Below are 14,044 nucleotides of genomic sequence, written 5' to 3' on the forward strand. Positions count from 1 at the left end.
TCCGTCTTTACTTCTCACTCTCTCCCTTTTATTATCTGAAGATGATACAGCACTGATCCATGTACTATCTTTGTCCTCAGACCTCCACCTCACAACAGATAAGCCCTTCTCAATATAGAGTATGCATGATGTGCCTCTCAACCTCCTTCCCAACTTTCTCTAACCAGTGACCTCTTTCCTCCACTTCAGGTGATGCTGATCCAGAAAACCGAGTTTTCCCCAGTACTCTCTCTCTCTCTAAATAGTAAACTGAATTTTTAGACTGATGATATTGAGATGTCCCAAGAAGACATATAATTCCTCTTTGACATGTGTCCTATATGGCAATACCACTCAGTATGTCATTTATTGGAAGTTTGTAGCACCCATTATTCAAAAATCTCCGTAAACAAGTTGGTAACAGCTGAACTAAGAGGGCTGTCCATAATCAACCTGTCAATTTGCTCATGAATCTCACCATTGCATCGGAAACGGGCTGCAGCAAGATGGTCTCTAAATAAAAATACTATGTCAGTCAGAAAAATATCTAATATATACGAAAATATTATGAATAGGATAGATTGCTTGTCACCAAAAGGTCTTCTTCTTAGTAGCCAACACACACATTCATTCAACCACAACTCATGCACACATGACCACTGTCTCCTGACACTGAGGCCAATTCGGTGGCCTGAGACAGTGGTTATGTGTTATGAGTTGTGCTTGCATGAATGTAAGTGTGGTGTTTACATTAGAGCCAAAATCTCACATGTTTAGCAGTCTTTCTGCTGTGCCTGTCTGTGACTCAGTACCTCCACTACATAGAAGCAATCTATACTTTATAAAATCTTGTCATTATTCAATCCTGGATTTTCCATTCTCTAATATATATGAAATAGCAACAATGTACGAAAAGATAGACTGCAACTTACCATAAAAAAGGACATGTTAAGTTGCAGACAGGCACAATTAAAAATTACATAAAGAAAGCTTTCAGCCAGAGCCTTCATCAGGAAAAGAGAAACATACACTATTCATACCCACAAGCAAGCACACTTCATGCACACATGACCGCCAACTCTAGCAGCTCGGGCCAGAAAGCAACTATCAGGTGCCATTGCAGCAGAAATCTGGAGGGGGCTGGGAAGAGGAAGGGGAATGGATAGTAGTGTACAGGTGGGGGGGGGGGGGGGGGGGGGGGATGAAACTGTCTGGTGAAGTGTGCAGGGTATAGAATACTAACAGGCCCAGCGTCAGGAGGTTGTGGGGCCGGGAGGCGGGAGAAAAAAGGAGAGGGGCGGGGAAAAATGGATAGGTGCATTGGCAGAGGGCAGCAAACAAAGAGGCCGGTAGGTGAGAATGGGGAGAAGATCATAGAACAGAGGGGATGAAAACTGTTGGGTGAAGGGTGTGGGGAGAGTATGTTAGTGTAGGTTGAGGTTGGGGTAATTATAGGAGTGAACAATGTGTTCTAAGCATAATCGTCATCTCTTCACTTCAAAAAAGTTGGCAGTTGGCAGTGGGGGGGAGGATCCAGATGGCTCGGGTAGTGATGCAGCCACTGAAATCAAGCATATTATGCTCAGCTGCGTGTTGTGCAACTGGGTCGTCTACTCTGCTCTTGGCGACAGTTTGGCAATGGCCGTTCAACGTGGTGGACAGCTGGTTGGTAGTCATACCAATATAAAAAGTTGCAACAGCTGCAGCAGAGCTGGTAAATGACATGGCTGCTCTCGCAGGTGGCCCGGCCCAGGATGGGGTAGGATAAACCTGTAACAGGACTGGAATAGGAAGTGCTGGTTGGGTGGATTGGGCAGGTCTTGAACCTGGTTCTTCCACAGGGATAAGATCTCCTGACACAGGAGGAATTTTTTGGTGTGAAATGGATGGCAGCTATTGAAATGCAGGTACTGTTGGTGGTTGGTGGTTTTAATGTGGACAGAGATGCAGATGACGCCACCAGAGAGGAGTAGTTAAACATCTACGAAGGTGGGATGCTGGGTGGAGGACCAGGTGAAGTAGATGGGAAAGAAGGTGTTGAGATTGTGAGGGAATGAAGATACGGTGTCTTGGCTCTGAGTCCAGATCATGCAGATATCATCAATGAACCTGAACCAGACTAAGGCTTTGTCATTTTGGGAGGCTAGGGAAGTGTCTTCTAGATGACACACAAACATGTTGGCATAAAAGGGTGCCATGTGGGTGCCCATGGCTGTGCTGTAGATTTGTTTGTACACCTTCCCTTCAGAGGAGAAATAGTTGTGGCTTAGGGTAAAGTTAGTAAGGCGTACGAGGAATGAGATGGTGGTTTCAGAGTCTGAAGGACATTGGGAATGGTAGCAATCAATAGCAGTAAGACCATGGGCATGAGGGATCTTTGTGTACGGGAAGATGGCATCAACAGTGACAAATAAGGATCCAAGAGGTAAAGGGCTGGGTGTGGTGGAGAATCAGTGAAGGAATGAGTTGGTGTCTGTGATGTGGGACGCTAGATTACGGATTCATACGTCAAGTTTCCATTGTTAGAAATATGACATAGCTTCATTTGCAGGTATCATCATAAATAAGGACACAACATCTAAGCTGACTCAGGTCCATGGTCATGTCTTAGTTTCTCAATAAAGTGCACCAAGTTTTTGATATTATTATCAGTTAGTTCTATGGCTGCAGCAATGTGACTAGACATCTGGCCACCTTACAGGTGGGAGACCCTACAGCACTCAAAATATGAATCTCTGGCTTGCAAACCTCTGGTAGGCAATACAGTTTGTCCTGCAGAGTTGTTTCTTATTGTTCAAGGAGAAAGAAGAATCTTTTACCAGTTGATTGGTAATTCTTAAAACTTTCCTCGTAGGATCCTACTGAAGCTATTACAAGTAAGACCAGTAATCTTCTTATCATAAATCTTCAGTCTGGCTTTGTCAGCAGTAAAGACTATACTGTCACTATTTTCATTGATATCCCTCAGTGCCTTTCTTTCTGCTCATGACAAAAATTAATGTTAGGTGGCTTGGATTGAGGACGTCTCTCCTTTCACAGCATTTGCAATTACTCTGTCCACATTCGTGTGACATACTGTGTGACTTTGACATCAAACTGTTAAGGAAACTTTTTTTCCTCACTTGCTTTTCCCTTTTCACAAAACTGTTTCTAAGGAGTTCACACTCTGCAAGACACTATACACTAATCTTCCTTCCCTTTCGTTTTCTCAAACCAAAGGTAGACTATCTTTGAAAAAGAAAATTTTCGCCCTTTAATAATGACTTAATGCCATCTTTCAATGGTAATTCTAGTATCCTGCCACTGCAGAGATACTGAGGGTGACTCAGAGTGGTAGCAAACTCATTTGTACAGCATACAGTTCCACCTTTGACTGACATAACTCTAGGGATTGAAGCACACAAGTCACCATGGGGATGGCTGTTAGCCCTCAACACCAAACATATACCCAGGCAAAAGGATGGATCAGCAGTTTGTATTTCTTTACTGCAGCCTCCTTGCATTAATTCTAAAATACAACTGTTACTTTGCTTTCTGGCCCTTACTTAAGATTTGGGACTCGGTGCAATTGCATTTTGGTGTTTACAATTATTTTGGCTTTGTTCAATGATTCTGATTTAAGAAGACATTACTTTCAGTCAAAATATTCACCCTCTACTGAATTTTCAACCTAGTGTCAATCTTCATTAACAGTTTCCATTGTTATGCAATGCTAGTAATACTTCTCACACTCACATTCACTCTGCTTTGCTACTGTCTTCTGGTACTTGCAATTACTAGCTGGCTCAAAAAAATTACAACCACTTGTAAAACCTAGTAACATGTCATCCAGTGTCTTGTATAATGTCTGGTCTTTTGAGATGCAAACACATGTAGAGGGTGCTACGCTTAAGTCTCAGTCAGTGTCAGAAGAAAGGAACCTGTCCTATATATCCTAGTTGGTTGACCTACAAGGTCTCAGCTGATGGTGTAATTTACTGCACTCACAGTATAACACATCCTAAGTGAATCTTTGTGGTGCTTGTAGTTCCCAACCATGAAGTTCGGGCTAGCTTTCTTAAGCCAAGATTCTTCACATAGCTGTCATTTGAAATTGCATCAGCAGTACAATGTGCTTTTAAAGTTGAGAAATCACAATGGTTTTCTTGCATGGGTATTTGGTGTCTGTTTCTCTAAGCACCTATAACTATCACCATGGCTCAGTACTGCAATGTACAACATCAGGGCAGTGACATCAGCCAATACCAAACTTCCACACAAACTGATTATCTTAAAGATCATTAACAGTCTGGATACGGATTTTCATGTGGATACTAGAGCTTCTATATGCCTAAATAACACTGAAACATACAGGCATATCAACTCATCACCTTAGGAGGCAACTTAACATCACCTGGTAATGTAATCAGTCTGTTACTTTAACATGAGAAGTAACAGTCCGGGTTACCTATAAACATGTAGGTATGTAGACTAATATCATTTTTGTCATGTTTTCACCAGTAGCAAGACTTGCCATAACCATGGGAGTGTGCATTTCAGTGTCTGCGAGTAAGATATTTATGTACTTGTGGTAGAAAAAAGAGGTACTGCTCAAAAGCTAGCATGAATGCTGTTTTCTGTTACATGTTTCTGTGCTACATGCATGAATCCAATAAAGGTGATTCATTGCCTTGTCCTTATTTTACATACTGCTTCATCCAGGCATTTCTATTGTTGAATACGCTAATTTATGAGAATGTAATCTAGGTTGTGCGCAAAGCTTTGAAGTATACATACCATTAAAATCTGGTGTTAACCCTCATTTCTGTCTGGGGCACAAGTAATTACTTAAGGTGGTGCAGTACTGGCCACAATCCAGATGGCCACATTTCCAAATACGCACACCACCAGTCACAGAGTTGCATTTCCTACAGCTGCCACCAAGGCATGAGGGCACTGCCACAAATGATTACACCGCTGCCAAAGAGATGCAAGCATTCCCTCTCCAGAGCTCCAGCAGTGGATGTACTTAAGTTTGAACATTCATGCACTGACCCCCATTTTGTGTGGTTGCCAGCTGAACAACATTTACAGACTTTCATAGTAGCCAGGGCTCAACATCTTCTGAATAGCCATTGTACTGATGAATGATAGATTTATAAATATTTTGTATCTGTACACATTTCTACATTCAAATCTACTGTTAGCAACTGACACTGCGTCTACAGCAACAATTATGTATTATTTTTATTATTTGATATTAGCTGTAGAATAAATTAATATCTGAATTCTCTGTTCATGAATGGCATCTGATCCTTCCTTCTGTATCCTCTAAAGAACCACAAAGTGTGGACAGAAGACATAACAGATGGAACTGGGTTATTTAGAGACAGCAGGTCTTGCGGGACCAATCACATCCATGCACTGTTGTAATCACAGAGCACTAAAAGCACAAGTCATCTTTGTGGTATATTAAAGCATCTATCAACGCTCAATCTAATAGAGATCTTAATTCAATTCCACATTCTTAAGAGCTACTTTCAAAGTTATCAAGAGGCCAGTCCTATTCCAAGATAAGCTGATGCTTATCTGCAATTAGTCTTAGTTGCAGAATCAAGGTGGTTTATGGTAATCAATGCATCTTCGTGCTATATCAATATCACAGATTACTTTTTGATGTAAGTGCTCTCACAATACTTCAAAAATATTTCAAACAGTTTGTACACAGGAGTGTTAGTGGGTTCAAATACAAATTAAGAGAGCATCATTTTTCGAGTGGGACACTCAGTGCCTCGACCACATATTGAGTCACAGTGGTCCAGGCCCACACCAACCTATAACAAAGCAATCAACAGTCTCCCTCCATCTACAAATTTGTAGGAGATCCTGTCCTCCTTGTTCAAGATAAATTACTATAGCAAATTTATGCTAAATGATGAGCAGATAACATAAACCATCACTCAGCTTATAAATAAATAAATAAGCATCCAATTTTAATGGCTCAGCACTGTCATGCGGTATTCTAGAAGGTAAAAATGTGTTTGAAATCTGATTCCCACCTGCCCACACTGACACCATGAAAAATTTAACCTTGATGATACACACACAAAAATTCAGAGTAGGCAATGTTCTGCCATTTAGGCCCACCAATGGCACAGAATAACTGATAACATATGCATCTAAAACATTTACAGTAGCACAGATGAATAACTGCCTAATAGAAAAGGAGGCACTAGCTATTATTTACAGTATCTCAAATTTCTTATTCATAATAAAATTTCACCTGGTCACAGACCACAACCTGCTAACTTCACTTTTTGGCCCTGAGCAAAGCAACCATATAAGATGGTGCAATGATTACAGTGATGGGCACTCCCTTTGAGCAGTCACCATTATGTGGTCCACTACCAGCTTACCACTCAACATGGCAACACCAACACCCTGGCACATCAACCAATGGATTCTAGTACGAGTTCGATAAGTCAGAGGCACTTCTGTTTACACGGTGATGAAAACAAAATCATAACTGAATACAGCAATGTGCACTCACCAACATATTTATATTCAAAGATTAAAACAGATAATTTTAAGACAACTGTCAGATAATTTTAAGGCAATTATCATGATATATACTTAGGATACTCACCGAGAGATAAGGATTCTGGTTTTCAGGCACTGCTTGTCGGAAGTATACCCCTACTTTATCAACAGAAACAGGAAGTGTACATTTCCAGCCATTAACCTTCACTAGAAGCTGATGAATGGTATGTTTGTGTGTGTCTCTATGGCGAATTTTTCCTGCAGAATAAAAAAGAAAACAGATACTCACATTAGCAATTAATAGTAGAGGGAGGACCTGGAAGGAGCCTCAAGTGAAATTTTCTAAAATCTTCATCAGCTATTTGATATCCGCTACTGGATTAAAGTCTCCCCTACAACATTCACATCCATTATAATTTTCAGTATTACGCCAACATGATGCTCCAACACAAATTTCTATTTCTATCTGAATACTTTCTGTAAGCTTTGTCTCAGTCTTTTCTTATGTCAGTTTAAAGCCACAGAGATTTTTCTTACATCTTTATGGATTTCAAGTTGTAAGAAAAGACCATGATGAAGATGTAATAGATGGTGGGCAGATGGCATTTGAAAGCACGCAGTAGCAAAATACATGATTACTTCTGAAGTCGAAAATACAAGCTAAAATAATATGAGCCCTTGACCAAGCAGTGGATGTTAAGTAGTGGTGGTGGTGGGAACAATTTTGTTAGTAAAATTCATAACTTTATTTGTGGTACAAAAAAAACATGCAGATTATACATAGCAGTGATTTGTTAGTAACCCCCCTCCCCCCCTTTCTCATATCTTCCATGTTTTAGTTTATTCTTTTGAATTTCTGCTGACTGTTTATAAATACCAGGTTGTTACCTGTTTCCATATCCATACATCAACAGTCCAGTATGTGTTTCTTGAATCTTTTCTTACCATGACATCATGATATACAGCACAGTTGACATATTCTTGTCTCTGAGAACTTTCCAAGTCTATCTTCCTCCTCCCGTGGAGCAAATTTTGGTTACGATTTGCTGACATATATCACAGAAATCCAAATTCCATCTTCCTCTCTCATTTCTTTTTCCCAGTCCATAATTTTCAGTGATTCTTCCATTACCCCACCCCCCTCCCCTTTCTCCCACTCCCAACATGTTGCTATATTTCAATCTGAAAAGACTTAACTGTCATCCCCTTTGAAATCATTTTTATTATTTCCTCAATTTGCACATACATTCTTTCTATTTCACTACCATTGGCTTACTATTTCTGTTTCAGAAATGTATGTATGCTTCTATAAACACACAAAAATACAGCCTACAAACTGACTTTTCCATATCATTAAACTGCAATGCTGAAACAATGAAACTAATGAAGTATTCAAAAATTGACAGAACAGTCCACAAGTGTACTCATGGTGCTCTGTGTCCAATGTGCATACCAAGTACCAGTACTACACCCATGAAGAGTCAAGAAACTTATTCAAAACAAATTGGAAAAATTTTAGAACAACAGATGAAAACAATTACTCTTACCATGAAAATACTGATCCCCATAGAGGAATCCCTTCTTGAGGGGGGGGGGGGGGGGGGGCGCAAACACATGGGTCCTTAGCTGAATCTGACATTACTTCAACTTGCTTGTGTCAGGCTGCTTCTATTTTCTTTTCTATTGATCTCAATCAGTCAACTTTTTTTCTCCCCACCAAAATAGTATAAGGTTCTGAGGCTCCAGGTCAGCTTTCATTTTCCTGTTTTATTTCTAAAAGCGAAGAACCAAAAAGAGTTATGGTGGAAGAGGAGTCTTCTGGAATGACTTAACTGCAGAAGAATTATCTTTAAGGCAACCTGAAAACACTGCTGCCTTGCAGATAGGTGTTGACTTGTCAAAGGCTAGAGGAGGAAAACATCGAACAAAAATTACCTGGCCCTTCTGGATCGGTGTTTTGCTAAGAATTGGTAACCCATACATGTAAAAAGATACACACTTAAAAGTCTCACATTGAACCTCAAAACAAAGCCGGACATGGAACAGGTACTAGGTCTAACCTTCGAGTTACAAACAAAGAACAATATCGCTAACATATTGACACTTGACAAGTGAACAACATTTCTTGGTACTAGAAAATAAAATGCAGAAAAAGAATGCACGCCTGAGGCATAGATAAGGAGAAGTCCATTCATTCACAAGCCTCTAGATGAAGATAACTAATTATACGTTTTAAAAGGAATTGACAAGAGCACCTATTTCTCAGTCTTTTTATTAGTTGAACCAGAGATCATCCTAATTACCGAAGTCAGAGCCACAATAAAGACATGAATGAAGAAACTATTTATTTGTTTTATCCCAGCTACCAATCAATTTATTTATTTTGTTTTCATTTAATATACTGTGATAGGTTTCAACTTGCATATTTTGCATCAATCTTTCTCCCCCCTATCCCTCATGTTCCCATTAATGCTAAAGTTACTGAATTAATCTTAAACCAATACAGCTGTAGTTTACAAGCAGTGTCCAATGTAATCCCAATGCCATCATTTTGTGTGAGAAAATATGGAGATATGGGGAGAGAGTACAAAGTGGAGCATGATGATTAAACATTATCCCTGCAAGTCAGACATTTTACTTACAAGTTCAAAAGTCCATATTTCTTACGTCATATATTTCTTAGCGCAATCAGAACAATGTATTAAACAAATTCCATCACATCTCTATAAGCACAAAGTACTGAGCACCGTACAGCTCGCTGCTGAATTTTCTAAATTTTACTGTAGAGCTTGGTTTGTGTCCTTCATAACTAAAGATAAACACTTACTGCATTACTGCAATACAAAATATGCAGTTTGCAATAAGAAATTGATTACTGATCTGTCTGCACTGACATTTGTGGTAGTGAAGGCTACATTTAATTACAATTTTTTTCTATCTGATGACAAATGGTGCTCCACAACATATTTAAAGCATAAAGAATAATTAAATGTATCACTATTACCTCTGTCTTCATAGGTGAAGGGCACTGTTGCTTCAGGTGGAACTTCAATCCATTTCTCGTGTTGTTCTGTGTGCATGGTCTGGCCTTCGGACATGCTTGAGTAAAGAAAAGTATTATATATACACACATTAATTTTAATCTGTATAAATACAATCATTAATTCAATGTTTAATCAACAAGTCTTTATGAGAGCATAGAGAAACAGACTGGTACACTGATGGCACTAATACCAAATAAACTTTATTTTTATTATGCTTTTAGTGAATATTTAGTTCAAACAGATTAACTGGAACACTGGTCAGTCATAAAACTCTGTTTTTAACAGTTTATTGGCACCAGAGATTAAATCAAATTAGTGAAAATTTGTTAAGATTCTGTTCCTTTATTTTCAGCTGTTATGAAATGAGTGGTTTCATTCAAATGTAGCCATGTTTCTCTTTAAGATGATCCAAGTGAAAGACATCCATGAACAGCAATGTCAGTTGCAAACATTGATGAAATGTGAATATGGGACCGACTGAAGAAAAGAAACTGATTTTGTGCAAGGCTCTATTACTGTGAACAATATGTGGGACTGCCACTTCACCCCAGTAACAAATCTGCAATCAAATCACTGGATCAAAGCCAATGACTTGTACAAAAACAAAGTTTCAGTTCATTTGCTGGACAGACTTTACCCAATGTTTACTGCAGATACTATTCTTATTGACTTCTTGCAAAGGCTACAACAATTGGCAGAAGCTACACTAGGTCTTTCGATCAAATATTTGAAAAACCAGATTAGCAGTGTATGGGATGCGAACAGGAAAAAAAAACCTTAGAACAAAGAGGCTTTGACAATGGGGAAAAATGAGGGATTTGAGGTGAGGACTGCTGGAGCACCGCGCCTGTACACATATTCGGCACCCCTCTTTCTTCTGACTATCACCACATCTACAGAAACTGCCTTAAAATAGTGTCAAATCAAGTGAAGCTGTTATTTACAGCTACAGGTGCATATTTCACAGAACTTTAGAAACACACCCAGAAATCGAACTGACACACTGAATATATGAAGATGGTATCTGTTCTTTCGGACATGTCCATCTTCATATAGTTAAGGCTAACCAGCCATTGACCAACTTCTGTGCTGGATGCACACGCATTGCCCGAACTCTTACAGGACTCGGTAAGATTGTCTGCCGCGAGTAATGAGTGTAATGGGCAGGCAGGGGCACTACGAATGTAGTGTGTGGACATTAAGTTGGGCATATGGGTCTCACGGGGAGTGTGCAAGGGATAAATCCCTGCAGTCGCACTATCCTCTGCGCCCTCAGTGGCTCAAATGGATAGAGCATCTACCAGGTAAGCAGGAGACCCCGGGTTCGAGTCCGGTCAGGGCACACATTTTCAACTGTCCCCGTTGATGTATATCAACGCCTGTCGACAGCTTAGGGTCTTGATTTAATTATCATTTCACTCACTGAAGGCCCTCTGGACATTGGCTACTGCTGTAGAAGAGGATTATGACAAACAGTAGAACAATATTTACTCATAAATATTCTTTCGCCATTAATCAGCAAAAAATTTCTACTTTTCTTTGTAAATTATTATGTATGAACATCATACAGATATATGTTGGTTTGGTGCTACGGAGAAATACAATATAATGAATGTATGTTGTATTCCACAGCACCTATCGCTTTTGTCAATCTCACTGAAAGAAAACATTTTATCATGCACTGATACATGTAAAGTGAACTTATCAGTTTCCAAATAAGCAAAGTTAAAAGTAGCTTTCAAAACCCCGTTGAGCTATATAATAAATTAAAGTGGAGATCAATAAACAGATACAATTTTTATGAATTCCTTGAATGAATGAAGCAGAGAAGAATGGCACAAAGAAACCGGGTACTTTGATTTCACACATTCCAGCAGAAAAGCTTGGACTTTGGTCTGGAAGCTGCAACAAGACCCATCCCTTAACACAAAGGAGTCAACAGTTTCATGTGACATGTGACTTAGCAAGAATTTCCTAGGTTCCAGCAGATAAAGCAAATGTTCGACAAGTAAAAAAAACATTAATGAGGTCAAGAAATCTCTACTTCAGCCACACAAAATGAAGAGAAGTTTTGAATGCAAATAGGCTCTATCCTGAATTTCTGACGTGACGTACAGTAGACTACAACACAAAAGTAACTAATTCCACTTTTAACAAAATTCTACACAAATATACATTATCAGCAAAATTTAAGAGATCTATGCTCTTTATTTTTTAAAAGAGAGAGGGGGGGGGGGGGGGGGGCAGTTGAAGAGATATGGCCACCTGTGTAAGCACCCATGTCATATAGCCCCTCTGATGCAATCACTGCACAGCATTTTATGTGGGCATGACCACGGATCACCAACCAGCTGTCCAACAGAATAAATGTTTGCCACCAAACTGTGTACAAGAACAAAGTTGACCACCCAGTGGCACAACATGCTTGATTTCAATGGGTGCTTCACAATTTGTGCCATCTGGATCCTTTCCTTCAGCAAGAGCTTTTCTGAGCCAAGTAGAATGTAGATAGGAGTTATCCTTGCAACACATCCTTTCCTCCCATAATCCTTCTGGCCTCAATCTCTGCTAACCCATTGTCCCCTTACCCTCTCCAATAGTTTCCCCTTCTTCCGTCCTGTAATCTCCACCCAAACCATGCCTCCATGTCATTTTCTTCACATACAGTATCTAATCAGCTCCAGTACCCAAGCGCCGCATGCATAGCCCATGCCCCTACCATCCCTCCCTCCGGCATTCATAACCTGCACACCTGCTGTCTCTCTTCAAGCTGCTATCTACCTGTTAGCAACCCTTCTTCCTGCTTCCCGCATCTTTCTCCCTCTACCCCACACACCTAGATGCTAGAGAGAGAGAGAGAGAGAGAGAGAGAGAGAGAGAGAGAGAGATTATTAATTCATGGCAACTTTGAATTAATGTTTTTAAAACAGAAATATGTCTTTTTCCGCCTCTCTAATTGTCTGGCATCAGCAATAACCAGCCCATGGAACCATCCTCTTGGCATAGTCAAATACAACAGTAAGCCAAAATATCCTGGTGTCACATTAGACAGAATGCTGACATAACAAACACCTTTCTAACAGAGGTAAGAAAGTACAAACACATGAGTGAAACTGGTGTGGAATCTGGCAGGTGAGCATATACATCAGTTCCCCACAGAGCATCCCTTGCAATGATATACTCTGAAGTCGGATATTGCACACAAGTTTGGTTCTGCAGCATTATGTGGAGAAAGTTCACGTTATTTTGAATGCTGCAATAAGAATTATTAGTGGCATAGTCAATTCTAAATCTACAAGCTGGCTACTGATACTATCAAACATCTGCCCAGTTTATTTTCATCAAAGGGCAGCTCCTTTACAATCTTTGTCAGCAAGTTTCTAAAACTGAATCACTTGATTTTTGCAAAGATTTACTCTTGCTGCCAACAAGATACCTAGAAACCGAAAGAACAATATACAGAGGAGTCAAAATTACCTCCACTGGATTCAATCAGGACGCTTAATCAAAATGTGAGTGGCGAGCCACAAAAACATGAGACCACAAATTTGCTAACCCTACAATTAATGTTCCAGGCTTTCTTCATTTTAGGGAAGTATAAGTACAGCTCATCATATTCCAGACCGGAGTAAATATATGCAAATACAACATGCAAAAATGGGGCTTTTGCTCTGACAGTAATCAAACAATGGAAACTCCTGGTAGGAATATCAACTATGTAGGAAAAGACAGATTGCCACTTACCATAAAGAAGACATAGCAGACAGGCACAGTTAAAAGACACTTGTGTAAAGCTTTGGCCACAGCCTTCATCAGTAAAAGACACACACACACACACACACACACACCTCACGCACACACAATTGCCAACTCCAGCCTGATGATTATTATGATGATGATGATGATGATGATAGGTTTGTGGGGCACTCAACTGCACGATCATCAGCACCCGTACACGTCCCAATTTTTAAACAGTCCAATTTTTAAACAGTCCAATTTTTACACTGTCCAATCTAGCCACTGTCATGATGAATGATGAAATGACAGCGACAACACACTCAGTCCGCAGGCAGAGAAAATCCCCATCTCGGCCGGGAATCGAACCCAGGACCCTGTGATCCCGATGCAGCAACACTCTAGCCACTAGACCATGAGCTGTGGACAACTCCAGCCTGAGATGCTGGAGTTGGAAGGTGTGTGTGTGTGTGTGTCTCTTTCTTTTACCAATGAAGGCTGTGGATGAAAGCTTTATGTAAGTGTCTTTTAATTGTGCATGTCTGCAACTAGACGTGTCTTCTTTACAGTGAGTAGCAACCTGTCTTTTCCTGCATTGTTGTCTGTGGTGATATTTAGACAGTGAGCCACATTGTAAATAAGTGCCTTGACAGATGTTTCCCTGATAGTATCAAACTGCGCTGTGTAATGTCAGGGTTGCAACGAGATGGCCTAAGTGAAATTCTCTGATATTCCACTGATGTCCAGACAAGTTTTAGCATTTTTCC

The 14,044-nt window shown here is 40.0% G+C and overlaps 1 protein-coding gene across 1 annotated transcript in view; it reads right to left on the reverse strand.

The window, feature by feature from the left end:
* Nucleotides 1-14,044, reverse strand: part of LOC126251307 (intermembrane lipid transfer protein VPS13D) — a 520,493-nt gene that overhangs the window by 183,919 nt on the left and 322,530 nt on the right. The window contains 2 exon segments of the mRNA XM_049951633.1: nucleotides 6,605-6,756; nucleotides 9,503-9,597. Coding sequence (XP_049807590.1) covers nucleotides 6,605-6,756; nucleotides 9,503-9,597 — 247 coding nt within the window.

The sequence above is a fragment of the Schistocerca nitens genome, chromosome 4 (genome assembly GCF_023898315.1).
Source record: "Schistocerca nitens isolate TAMUIC-IGC-003100 chromosome 4, iqSchNite1.1, whole genome shotgun sequence".
Lineage (NCBI taxonomy): Eukaryota > Metazoa > Arthropoda > Insecta > Orthoptera > Acrididae > Schistocerca > Schistocerca nitens.